Below are 10,724 nucleotides of genomic sequence, written 5' to 3'. Positions count from 1 at the left end.
TACACGTGAGAATGTTATGCTCATAGAGTCTGCTATTACAAAAGAACTTATAGGTGGGGAAATTACATTGTCCTAGATTTGCCAAATTTAAAAGTTTCCCTATAGAGCAATCACCTGTCGCCCAATTTTCCCAATTTGCCAGACCATCCGCTGCTTCCATATAGAGCAATCACCTGTCGCCCAATTTGCCAGACCATCCGCTGCTTGATTTCCTTCTTTGTAGACGTGCCTGGTATATTACTGACTTTGGGTAAACCTATATTTGATTTCTGCAATCTAATTAGAAATATATCATGGAGCGTCAGCGTCCGATGTTAGAGATCTCGTTAAGTTCTCCGAGCCTGTTTCAAATTGAACTTTTGGCCACTCTCATTCTGTCGCCGTTCTAGAAGCGGTGAGCATGATCCAAGTTTCTGCGACAAATGCAGTGGTGATGCCTAGCGGTTGTGTTATTGCTAAGATTGTGCCGCCCCCTCGTTTCAACATATAATACTTGTTCTCGCGGTTCCAGAATATCCCCTTAGTCTTTCATCGTGTTAATTTTGATCCACTCTAAATGGCATTTGAGCCATCCCACGGAGATGGTTGTCTGTGCTATTGTTGTTTGGGCAAGGATTTCCTTACGCTTACCCGGAGTTGGAAGAAAAAAAAGCAAGTGAAAAAATTCTTTCGTTCCCAATTAATTACCGACAAGAGTTGGTACTGGAGCTACTGTTTCCAAAGTATTAAGCCTGAGAGTAGTGAAATGAACAATTGAGAATTTAACCATTGTTGCCGGTCACTGGCTCAAGAAGATTTGCAGAGGCAATTTTAAGTCGCGACACTTGACCATCTTAAAAGTTTCTGCTGATCTTTTAAAAACAAAATATACGCAAACGTTCACACAATGAATTCCTTTTCACCCACATTTATTTGACGTCTACAAGTATCTCACGACGGTCTCACGACAGTTCCAGCCACATACTGCATCTTCCGAGTTCCGACCCAATCGCAGTTGCCTTTTTAGGGGAGAATCTGAAAATGCTTTATACGCGCACTACTACCTTCTTATTTTGAATGGTCCCGCGTTTTACCAGAACGGATACTTAACCCTAGAAACTCAATACCCGAGAAATCAAAACCCTAGATTTTATGGCGTTAGATGATGATATAGAACGAATACTATGGAGTGAACAAGAGATTTCAGATCGAATTAGTGAAATTGCTTCAGAAATTTCAGATGATATTAAAGGATTTTCATCATCTTCTTCTTCAACTCCTGTTCTGATTGGGGTAGCTACTGGTGCGTTTATGTTTTTGTCTGATTTAGCAAAGAAGATTAAATTCCCTGTTCTTATTGATTTTGTAAGGGCTGAATCTTATGGCTCTGGTACTCAATCTAATGGCGCTCCGAGGATTTCTTGCGATGTTAAGATTGATATCAAGGGGAAACATGTTATTCTGGTATGGGTTCTATTTCCTCACTCTCAGTTTTATTTCCTGGGTTTTTGTTTCCATTAGGTTAAGACTTGAGATCAGAGGTTGCTGTAACATAAGACCTGCCCTTAGAGCTTTTTTAAAAAAAAAATTCTACCTTTACGAGATGAAATGAACTTTGTCAGTGGTATATTTGCTGATAGAATATGATGGTTATGGAGTGTTCCAAGTGTTTCTTACCTGTTGTCATTGATGATGCCCTTGCATCGATTTATTTTATCAATTTCAATTTGTGATCTATTAAAAAATTTATGAGGCTGTAGGTTTCACTGTGAATATTAGCCGATTTCTCACTCTTTTGACTTCTAGAGAAGCTTGCTTACTGTCTCAGATAACCATATTGGACAAATATGTTATTTATTTGATCTGTACTTTTTTGACATGAACAAATTGGACTGATATAAGTTGTTAATATCTTATAAAAGTTGGGTTAATATTATCATGTTGGATTATTCTCAGCAGATGGTTAGGTAGAGTGCCTTAGACCTGGGAATAGAGTTAGAGGTGATTATTTACACTTTAAAATGGAATCTAATCGTGGTCATAACTGTACCAATAATATAGCTTAATGGCTTTGTGATTTTCCTTGAAGGTCAAGTTGTTATTTAGAGAGATTACAATAGGTTAAGATTTTCTTTGTTAAAGAATATCATCATATGGTTGTCTGTAGTTCACTGCTTTAGAAGTTAAGCTCACGAGGAACTACAGTCATGATACTATATTAGGTGTGTTTTATTGTTCCCAAGTTCAATAGTTTTGTGTTAATTTATGTTGATAACTGGTTTAAGTCTGTCTCAACTGTGATTGCATGGTTAGAAAGTCGTTTATGCGAATCATGACATGTAATTGTCTCAACGTCCAAAGTATTGGCAAGGAACGGGTTGGCTACTCCATTCCTCTTAGAAACGATGCATCATTTGATGAGGCTGAAGTGCTGCACAAATTTAGAGGAGGTGGAGTGTTGACTTAGTTTTAGTCTTATCAGTACTCACGATACACCTACAAATTTCTGGCGTCAGCTCTTGGTTTCCATGATTTTCACTGGGGCAGTAACTCTAAGATAACCTTTCACTCGGTATAACCTTTAGTTTCTTACAAACTGAGGAAAGTGAGTAATCGCCATCTTTGTTAATATATTTTGTAGAATCAACTTCTAGTAATCTGATCTTCTTGTAAACCTTAACCTTCATGGATTATTTAACCTTACACAGATAACATTCATGGGTTCATTTAACCTTACACAGATGAGGATCTGAGCATTTGATGTCTTCACCTCCCCTTCTCTGTTTTGCCTAATCTTATTTTCTCTAGAATGAGCGATTTTGATATGGTCACACTTTTTTCAGGTTGAGGATATTGTAGACACTGGAAACACACTCTCCTGTCTTATTTCACACCTGAAATCAGAAGGGGCTTGTTCTGTGTCAGTTTGTACTTTGCTTGATAAACCCACGAGACGTAAGGTTGAAGTTCAGCTGGTGGGCGAAGGAAAGTTCTACAAAGGATTTGAGGTATGATTATCCGGTCCCAGTTCAATCCATGGAGTTCATGTTGCTTTAGTTTATCCCATAGTGTTTTTCTTGTATTTCTGCAGTGCCCAGATTATTTTGTTGTGGGCTATGGAATGGACCTTGCGGAACTCTACAGAAATTTGGCTTATGTTGGGGTGTTGAAACCTGAAATGTACCAGTGATTTAGGCTTGGCAGTCTCTTATTTCACATTTGTGACAGTATATAAGTTCCAAAGTTATGGAACCTATATTTAAAGTATGAAACCTCAGAACAGGTTAACAAAAATAATTATTTTGAGAAGGGTCAATTTGGACATGGAAAATTAAAATAGGTTAGATTATGCTTTTTTATGGTTAACATGAGCTTCCATGTATTGTGTACATCATTAATGTTAATCTGTATGCAAGAAGACTGAAATAAATAACAGACATTTATGCTATGCTGCCAAGTGTTCAAGTGTTGGATGATTCAATTCTTGTAAGAATGGACTGAATTTGTCTAGTTACGTATGGTTATGTTTTTTATGGACTCAGTTTGTGAACAAATTGACGACAAAATGCAACCTAAATACGCATTTATTTCTCTCTTATCATTTAACAATGTAACTAAGGATTTTACTGTTGCTCTTGACAACACCTTGGCCAATGTAGAATTTGCACTCCATTTTGCTTGCGTTTCCACCATCACTATCTCCAAAAGTTTGACGCTTCTAAATTCCTTCCTCTCCAAAAAATAGCTTGCCGATTTGCACAGATGGTTGTACAAATTGTACAAACGATCCCTTTTTTTTTGTTGTCTTTGCAATGGTGCTGGAAATGGTAGAAAAATCTCTATGGCATGGCTACAAGCCTACAAGTACAAACCGCTACTGCCTCCTGAGATGTAAAGGTAGTGTAATAATAATTTGGGTGTCGGGATAACTAAAAGAAGAAGAGAAGGGTTCGTTTTGTAATATGGACCAAAAAGGAAGTACTAGAAATGAACAAGCCTTGATAATAGTCTATCTTCTTCTTCGCTTCTTCTTCAGAAGAAGAAAAAAGGATTTGCCAGACACAGGGAGCAGCCATGAGTGGAACAGGAAGAACACTATTGAATCTCTCATTTTCATCAAATCTACTATCCCACTCCTTAAAATCAACAGCTACAAAATACCCATTTTCAAGAACTACCTCATCTAGGGTTTTTCCAGGGTTTAGATTTATTAGACCTCTATGTTCTTCTTCTTCTTCTACTTTAACAACTGCAGTTGTTGAACCAGAAATTGGTATAGAACCTGTAAAACATTCTATGCTCTTAGCAAAATTAAGACAAAGACATCTTAAAGATACTCCAAACCCCCCACAAACTAGAGCGTCTTCTTCTTCTGGTAATGAGAAAGGTAAAGAAGTTAAGGGTAAACCTGCAAAGCTTGTTTCAAGCTTTAGGGAATTGAATTTGACTGAAGAAGTTCTGGGTTGTCTTGAAGAATTGGGGATTTCTGCTCCTACTGAAATTCAATGTCTGGGTATTCCTTCTGTACTCGACGGGAAAAGTGTTGTTATGGGTTCTCATACTGGCTCTGGTAAAACTTTGGCTTATATGTTGCCTTTAGTTCAGGTAATTTCTTCAATTTTACCAGTCTCTCTCTCTCTCTCTCTCTCTCTCTCTCTCTCTCTTTTTGGATTTTGTTGTAACTATGACTGCCCACAAGCTCTACACAATTGACATGTTTAGGATCACATATCTATACATTACATCGTCTCCTGGTTCAAATAGCACTGTTTCATAAATATAGTATGATTCTGATCAACCCAAGTACTATCAAATGAGGGATATATTTTGCAATAGTTTGGTGTATGAACAGTTGAGCAAGGACTAGACTACTACGAATTCTAGTTTGTGATCACGAGTTATCGTGGAATGTTGTCTGCTGGATGTAATTTGATTTGTCTCTTAGATTACCCAAGTGCTGTCAAATGGAAGGATGTGTTTTACAATACTTTGGCAAATAAATTGTTGAGTGAGGAGTGGACTACTGGGTATTGTCTGTTGGATTTGTTTGTCTTCGGCAATTTGAATTTTCTCAAGCTGTCATTGTTTCACCTAAGTTCACCATAGCAGTAGGGTTGCACTATCAGCTATATTGAATATTTTAAGCATTTTGTCAAGGGAAGAAATATAAGGAGAGCCCTGTCTTTATTTTTCTGTGTAGCTTCTTAGACGGGATGAAACCTTATATGGCATGCTAATGAAACCGAGGCGTCCTCGGGCTGTTGTGCTGTGTCCAACACGAGAGCTATGCGAACAGGTCCGTACCATCTTCTGAAATGGGAGATATTAAGAGATCATGAGATTTTTTCTATGATTATTTATTGAAGAACTTCATTTTCTTGTTTTTGATCTTTTGAGAAAATTTGTAGGTGTTTCGCGTGGCAAAGTCCATAAGTCATCACGCGAGATTCAGATCTACAATGGTGAGTGGCGGGGGCCGTGTAAGACTGCAAGAGGATTCATTGAATGTCCCTGTTGATATGGTTGTTGGAACTCCAGGAAGGGTTCTTCAACATATTCAAGATGGGAATTTGGTTTATGGTGACATCAAATATGTGGTTAGTGATAATTTTTACATCTTTGACTCTTTGTATCTATCCATGTACATTGAACATGATAATTATTAATGTCGCTGTTAGAAATGCACAAGTTATGTCAAAAATCATGACTGTGAACCATATATTCTGGTAGGTCTAAACATTAATGATGTAACATAGGAGCAGATACATCAAGTCTGTATTTTGTACTTTAGGTTAAGTATGTCCCAAATGCAACTCGCATTCTTTTAGATTATACTAAGGTGTATGAGGAAAGTGAAAACTCGAAGAATGCAAGTAATTTCGGATCAGAATTGAGTTTTAGCTGCAAAGAGATGTTTCTGCCAGGTAGTATGTTGACTCGGTTGTCGAAAATTAAAATATAATAGAAGAATAGAGGGAAATAGATTCTCAGAGTTAAAACTCTACTTTTCTCATCAAACAGTAATAGTTGTATATGGCAAATAACTATATATGCAACGATTTTGAAGTGGTATCTTGTGCTAGGTGTTGGATGAGGCGGACACTATGTTCGATCGTGGGTTTGGACCTGATATCCGTAAGTTTCTTAGCCCATTGAAGAATCGTGCTACGAAATCTGACGACGAAGGATTTCAAACAGTTCTGGTGACTGCTACGATGACACAGGTATATTGCTGTAAAATGGTATCTATGCTACTTTTTGAGTATTTAATGATTCTTATCTAAATTGCATAATTTTGTGGTAGCACTTAGCAAGTTTGAGAAAAGCCATTTAAGGCAATAATTATATCTACCTTGAAACGTAAATCTGAAACTAAAAAAAGGTCTAGTTCGTTTATAATCATTTTGTATACACTTATTCTTAATCACCTTTACTGTATTTTAATTTAAATGTTCCTCTGTCCTATTGCATTGCAGGGAGTGCAAAAGTTGGTTGACGAGGAATTTCAAGGAATAATTCATCTTCGCACATCGACCTTACACAAGAAGGTTGCATCTGCTCGTCATGATTTTATCAAGCTCTCTGGCTCTGAAAACAAACTGGAAGCTTTAGTGCAGGTGCATTTAATAAACCTTCACAATTTTTATAGAAACAAATGAAAGTGTTTCTTGAGAACCACACATGACCTGCAGTGTATATATCTTTTACAAGAACTTTTTTACTTAATGACGTTGTGGCTATGCTTTAACAGGTTCTGGAGCCAAGTCTTGCAAAGGGAAACAGGGTCATGGTTTTCTGTAACACCTTGAATTCAAGTCGTGCAGTTGATCATTATCTTGGTGAAAATCAATTTTTCACAGTAAATTATCACGGGGAGGTGCCAGCTGAACAAAGGTGAGATGACTATCAATTTGTTACTATTATTTTTCATGTACACGTACTAGAATATATATATATAGCATTTCATTTTCTATTTAGGATTGGACTGACTTTGTCTACTTCTAGGGTTGAAAACCTAAAAAAGTTTAAGAGTGAAACTGGAGATTGCCCTACATTGGTCTGCACAGATTTAGCCGCTCGAGGTCTGGATTTGGATGTTGACCATGTTATTATGTTTGATTTTCCCTCAAACGCTGTAAGTATGCCTCCTGATTTCTGTATTATTCTGCTCAATTCTCTTAGATCAATGTATTTCAGAATTCAAACCTAAACTGTTATCTTTGATGGTACTTTAGATTGATTATCTCCATCGAACCGGAAGAACAGCTCGTATGGGAGCAAAAGGTACATATCTAATTTTTCTATTCTTCATTTTGTGGGCATGCACAATGGCACAAGTATCCTTACTCGCAAAGTCGAGCAATTTGCATAGTGCATGCCTCTTATCCTTGATATTAAGAAATAAACAAGCTCCATAGTTCCTTTGCTTCCTTGAATTATCATCTTCAACAACAGGCTATGAATTATTCTTGATTTGAGTCATCATTCTATGTTAACAGGCAAAGTGACAAGTTTAATATCAAGGAAAGACCAACTTTTGGCCAACAGGATTGAGCAAGCCATAGGGAAGAATGAGAGCTTGGAGTCTCTCACTGCAGATAACTTAAGATGGGAAAAGGCTAAATCCCAAGTTTATGAGCAAAAGGGAAGTCAGAATTCAAATTTGGTAAAAGCCTCAAATGTGAAAAGTAAGATTAACAGTAGCTCATCAGCGAAAACTTCAAGACGTGGGAGAGTGGTAACAGCCATCAATACATCGTCGCAAAGGAGAGGAGGAGTCAAAGTAGGAAGACCTTCTGCACCAACCAAAAGTAGAAGAGCAACAACTTCCTCTGCACCAACCAAACCTAGAAGAGAAACAACCGTCTCTAAACCTTCCTTCTCTTCTAGTTCTAGCTCAAGGAAGCCGTCTAGTGGAGTGAAACAGCAAACAGATGGCAGGAAATCTGGCAACACAAATTTCAAGCCCACAAAACTCAATGTTGTGGGATTTAGGGGACGTAGTTCGTCTTCGTCATCTCCAAGTGGAAGACGATCAACGAGGCCTAGTTGATATTTTCTTGCATAATCTAAGCAAGAATCGCCATCTTTAGCCACCTAAAACACCTGTAAATTGATGTTCCCTTACAAGTATCTCCTGAAAATTTTGTTGGTTTTGTTATGTATTCCTTTACAAATCTATTACTGTTATTCATTCAAGTTTCTTTAGTGCGTCTCAGTAATCAGTATCACTATATGCATCCATTGAATTTGATGTCATCTGTATGGCCAGCATACAAAACAATCCTTTACATAAAATGCCAAAGGTTGGGGTGATATCTAGCCGATACTGAATCAAAATTAGCTACTTCGCCATTTTTGAAGCTGTGCCGCCAGGGTCAAGGCATATGGTACTCATTGGTTAAGCTCGGCTGATATTTATACTACTGGTACTGCACTCATTGATTGATTGATCTCGGTCTCACGAGAATCTACCAATAAGTGAAGACCAGTTTCTAGGTGACACCGTAATTTTCTACAAGTTATCATCACAAACAAGGGTTTTGACTTGAAGTTGTGAAGGGTTTTGGGGTTCTTCAAGAAAGATGGGTTCCCCATCAATCAATCCTCTCACAGTCTATTCCAAAACAGAATTTCTGAATCACAGATACTTGGTAAAACCTGTCTTTCTCACTGAATCCCATAGAATCCCATCAATCATTCAAATAACCATTCCTCAAAAATCACTCTTTTTTCATTCCAAAACCCACCTTCAGTGTCTATCTAACTCGCTTCGATCTCCAAAACCAGTTACAGATTCAATCAAGGATAAATGTTTGTCAAAAACCCAGATAGATTTTATCAAACCCTTTACTGAGAAGATGGCAATTTTGATTTTTGGGTCTCTTCTCTTTATGGGTAAGTTTTACTGTAAACCAGCTCTGGCAGGAATATCTAAAACAAATACTAGTTCTGAAGTGGAGGAAATGAGTGAAACGACTGATAGTGAAGAGATGTATCTGAAGATATTGGAGAAAAATCCAAGAAATGTTGAAGCTTTGAAAGTGATTTTGTATGGAAAAATGAGGATTGGGAAAACAAAAGAGGCTGTTAAGTATATTGAAATGTTGATAGAAACTGAACCAGATGAGGTGGAATGGAGACTTCTTCAAGCTCTTAGTTATGAAATGTTAGGTGATTTAAGTAAGGCCAAGAGATTGTTTCAAGATATCTTGGTGGATAGACCTCTTTTACTTAGAGCACTTCATGTATGATTCCTTAATCTCTTTGTTAATTGTTAATGTTTATGTATGTGGGTGCAACTTAGTCTTTCTTCTTTTTTCAAGGGTTTGGCAATGGTGATGCACAAAAACCATGAAGATGAGGCGCTGTTTGAGATGCTGAGTAAAGCTTTGGAAGTTGCTCGTAACGAAAATAGAGTCACTGAGGAGCGCAATATAAGAATTCTGATTGCACAGATGAATGTAGTAAAGGTAGTTCTTTTATCCTTATTAGTTAGTTAATGTCATCATGAGTGTCGAGTCTTTTTCCTCAGCGGCAAAGTATGATTGTGAGCTTGAGACTGAAATTGTCTTTGCAACTACTGCAGGGTAACCTGGAGGAAGGTTTAAGGAAATTTCAAGATCTAGTTGACGATAACCCCCGAGATTTTAGGCCTTATCTTTGTCAGGTAAATGTATTTTTTATGCGTTATGAAATAGTTAGGCCGCATTTGCTTTGTGATCCTGATACAAATTGAACAACATTGTGAAAACAATGCCTGAAAACTATGAAAATCATGTGAACAAAGTCTTTGTTGGGTATCACTAAGTTAGCCAAAGCAAGAGTTTCCACATTCAAATAAAGTCCAGCATCTTAGCAAACAATGTCCATTTCCACAATGAAACAGATAGAAAATATTTACTAACCAGAGATCGTTTTCACACAGGTTCTGGAATTACTGACAATATACTACCAAGCTGTAGTTCGTGTATTCTTTTCGTATCAATTATAAATTATTGCATTTTCAGAAACATTAGTTTTCTTGTTACAGGGTATCATCTACAGCCTACTAGATAAAGCAAAGGAAGCAGAAGAACAATTTAAGATTTATCGAAGCCTTATACCCGATGAATTTCCCCAGAGAGGGTTCCTTGTCGATGTTGTACTGGCAGCAAAAACAGAATCACATGATCAACTTAAAAAAGAGTTTGAAGCTCAATTTTCTTACAGAAAGTGAAAGTATCTGCTAGGAGTACAACAACGGAAAAGTTTAAGAAAGAACAAGTTAAGTGTCATTAATAAGGGGTATTAACAGGTACATCTACTTCTCTATATAATGCTGTAGTCTTGATTCCCTATATCAAACTCGTGCAAAAGTAATCATATATGAGTTGAAGTTGAGCAGAAATTTGCTCGGGTAATTCAGAAACTGTGGGTGGAATAGTCAGGTTCTGTCAGTCTTAGCTCGTTTTGTAATTAACTTTGTATTTTTTCTGCTGTTATTGTTGACAGTGGTTCAAATTCCAGCAATATCAGAGTTGGTAATCTCAACTCCTCATTCTCCATTTCAGATGGTGCATAGGGTCCAAGGATGAGTTCCAAATGTGACAAGGTCATAATGAGTTACATTTTTCTCTTTTAAGTTCCAAATGTGACAAGAATATGTAAGCACATTACTGTCTGAGTTATTCAGTTTCGATAAAACCCCTATGTAACAGCACTTGTGTCATTAGAAGTGGAGAAGCAATTCAGTGTTGACGCGA

The 10,724-nt window shown here is 37.3% G+C and overlaps 3 protein-coding genes across 3 annotated transcripts; all 3 read left to right on the top strand.

Moving 5' to 3' along the window:
- Positions 1-845: 845 nt before the first annotated feature.
- Positions 846-3,512, top strand: LOC113347436 (hypoxanthine-guanine phosphoribosyltransferase-like). Its single transcript, XM_026591087.1, has 3 exons — positions 846-1,443; positions 2,823-2,987; positions 3,071-3,512. Exons 1-3 carry the CDS (start codon positions 1,132-1,134, stop codon positions 3,167-3,169), a joined length of 576 nt encoding a protein of 191 aa, XP_026446872.1. The 5' UTR covers positions 846-1,131; the 3' UTR covers positions 3,170-3,512.
- A 454-nt stretch (positions 3,513-3,966) lies between these two features.
- Positions 3,967-8,188, top strand: LOC113347434 (DEAD-box ATP-dependent RNA helicase 39-like). Its single transcript, XM_026591085.1, has 9 exons — positions 3,967-4,584; positions 5,180-5,275; positions 5,388-5,576; positions 6,063-6,203; positions 6,456-6,596; positions 6,731-6,873; positions 6,985-7,114; positions 7,215-7,263; positions 7,479-8,188. Exons 1-9 carry the CDS (start codon positions 4,054-4,056, stop codon positions 8,030-8,032), a joined length of 1,974 nt encoding a protein of 657 aa, XP_026446870.1. The 5' UTR covers positions 3,967-4,053; the 3' UTR covers positions 8,033-8,188.
- A 127-nt stretch (positions 8,189-8,315) lies between these two features.
- LOC113347435 (protein SLOW GREEN 1, chloroplastic-like) lies at positions 8,316-10,724 on the top strand. The gene is made up of 5 exons (XM_026591086.1): positions 8,316-9,227; positions 9,306-9,452; positions 9,569-9,649; positions 10,013-10,276; positions 10,474-10,724. The coding sequence occupies exons 1-4, from the start codon at positions 8,565-8,567 to the stop codon at positions 10,196-10,198; spliced, it is 1,077 nt and encodes a 358-aa protein (XP_026446871.1). The 5' UTR covers positions 8,316-8,564; the 3' UTR covers positions 10,199-10,276; positions 10,474-10,724.

Source organism: Papaver somniferum, chromosome 2 (assembly GCF_003573695.1).
Source record: "Papaver somniferum cultivar HN1 chromosome 2, ASM357369v1, whole genome shotgun sequence".
Lineage (NCBI taxonomy): Eukaryota > Viridiplantae > Streptophyta > Magnoliopsida > Ranunculales > Papaveraceae > Papaver > Papaver somniferum.
Note: the sequence above shows the minus strand (reverse complement) of the source record. Positions and strands in the feature narration are given on the sequence as shown.

What these genes read in the sequence shown, in the direction of transcription:
- LOC113347436 (XM_026591087.1), top strand. Translation starts at nt 1,132, where the DNA reads ATGGCGTTAGATGATGATATAGAACGAATACTATGGAGTGAACAAGAG. An exon ending in AGGGGAAACATGTTATTCTG is followed by an intron (nt 1,444 to 2,822) that starts GTATGGGTTCTA and finishes CACTTTTTTCAG; the next exon opens with GTTGAGGATATTGTAGACAC. An exon ending in AGTTCTACAAAGGATTTGAG is followed by an intron (nt 2,988 to 3,070) that starts GTATGATTATCC and finishes GTATTTCTGCAG; the next exon opens with TGCCCAGATTATTTTGTTGT.
- LOC113347434 (XM_026591085.1), top strand. Translation starts at nt 4,054, where the DNA reads ATGAGTGGAACAGGAAGAACACTATTGAATCTCTCATTTTCATCAAAT. An exon ending in AACTGGAAGCTTTAGTGCAG is followed by an intron (nt 6,597 to 6,730) that starts GTGCATTTAATA and finishes ATGCTTTAACAG; the next exon opens with GTTCTGGAGCCAAGTCTTGC. An exon ending in GAGGTGCCAGCTGAACAAAG is followed by an intron (nt 6,874 to 6,984) that starts GTGAGATGACTA and finishes GTCTACTTCTAG; the next exon opens with GGTTGAAAACCTAAAAAAGT.
- LOC113347435 (XM_026591086.1), top strand. Translation starts at nt 8,565, where the DNA reads ATGGGTTCCCCATCAATCAATCCTCTCACAGTCTATTCCAAAACAGAA. An exon ending in TTTTACTTAGAGCACTTCAT is followed by an intron (nt 9,228 to 9,305) that starts GTATGATTCCTT and finishes TCTTTTTTCAAG; the next exon opens with GGTTTGGCAATGGTGATGCA. An exon ending in TTAGGCCTTATCTTTGTCAG is followed by an intron (nt 9,650 to 10,012) that starts GTAAATGTATTT and finishes TTCTTGTTACAG; the next exon opens with GGTATCATCTACAGCCTACT.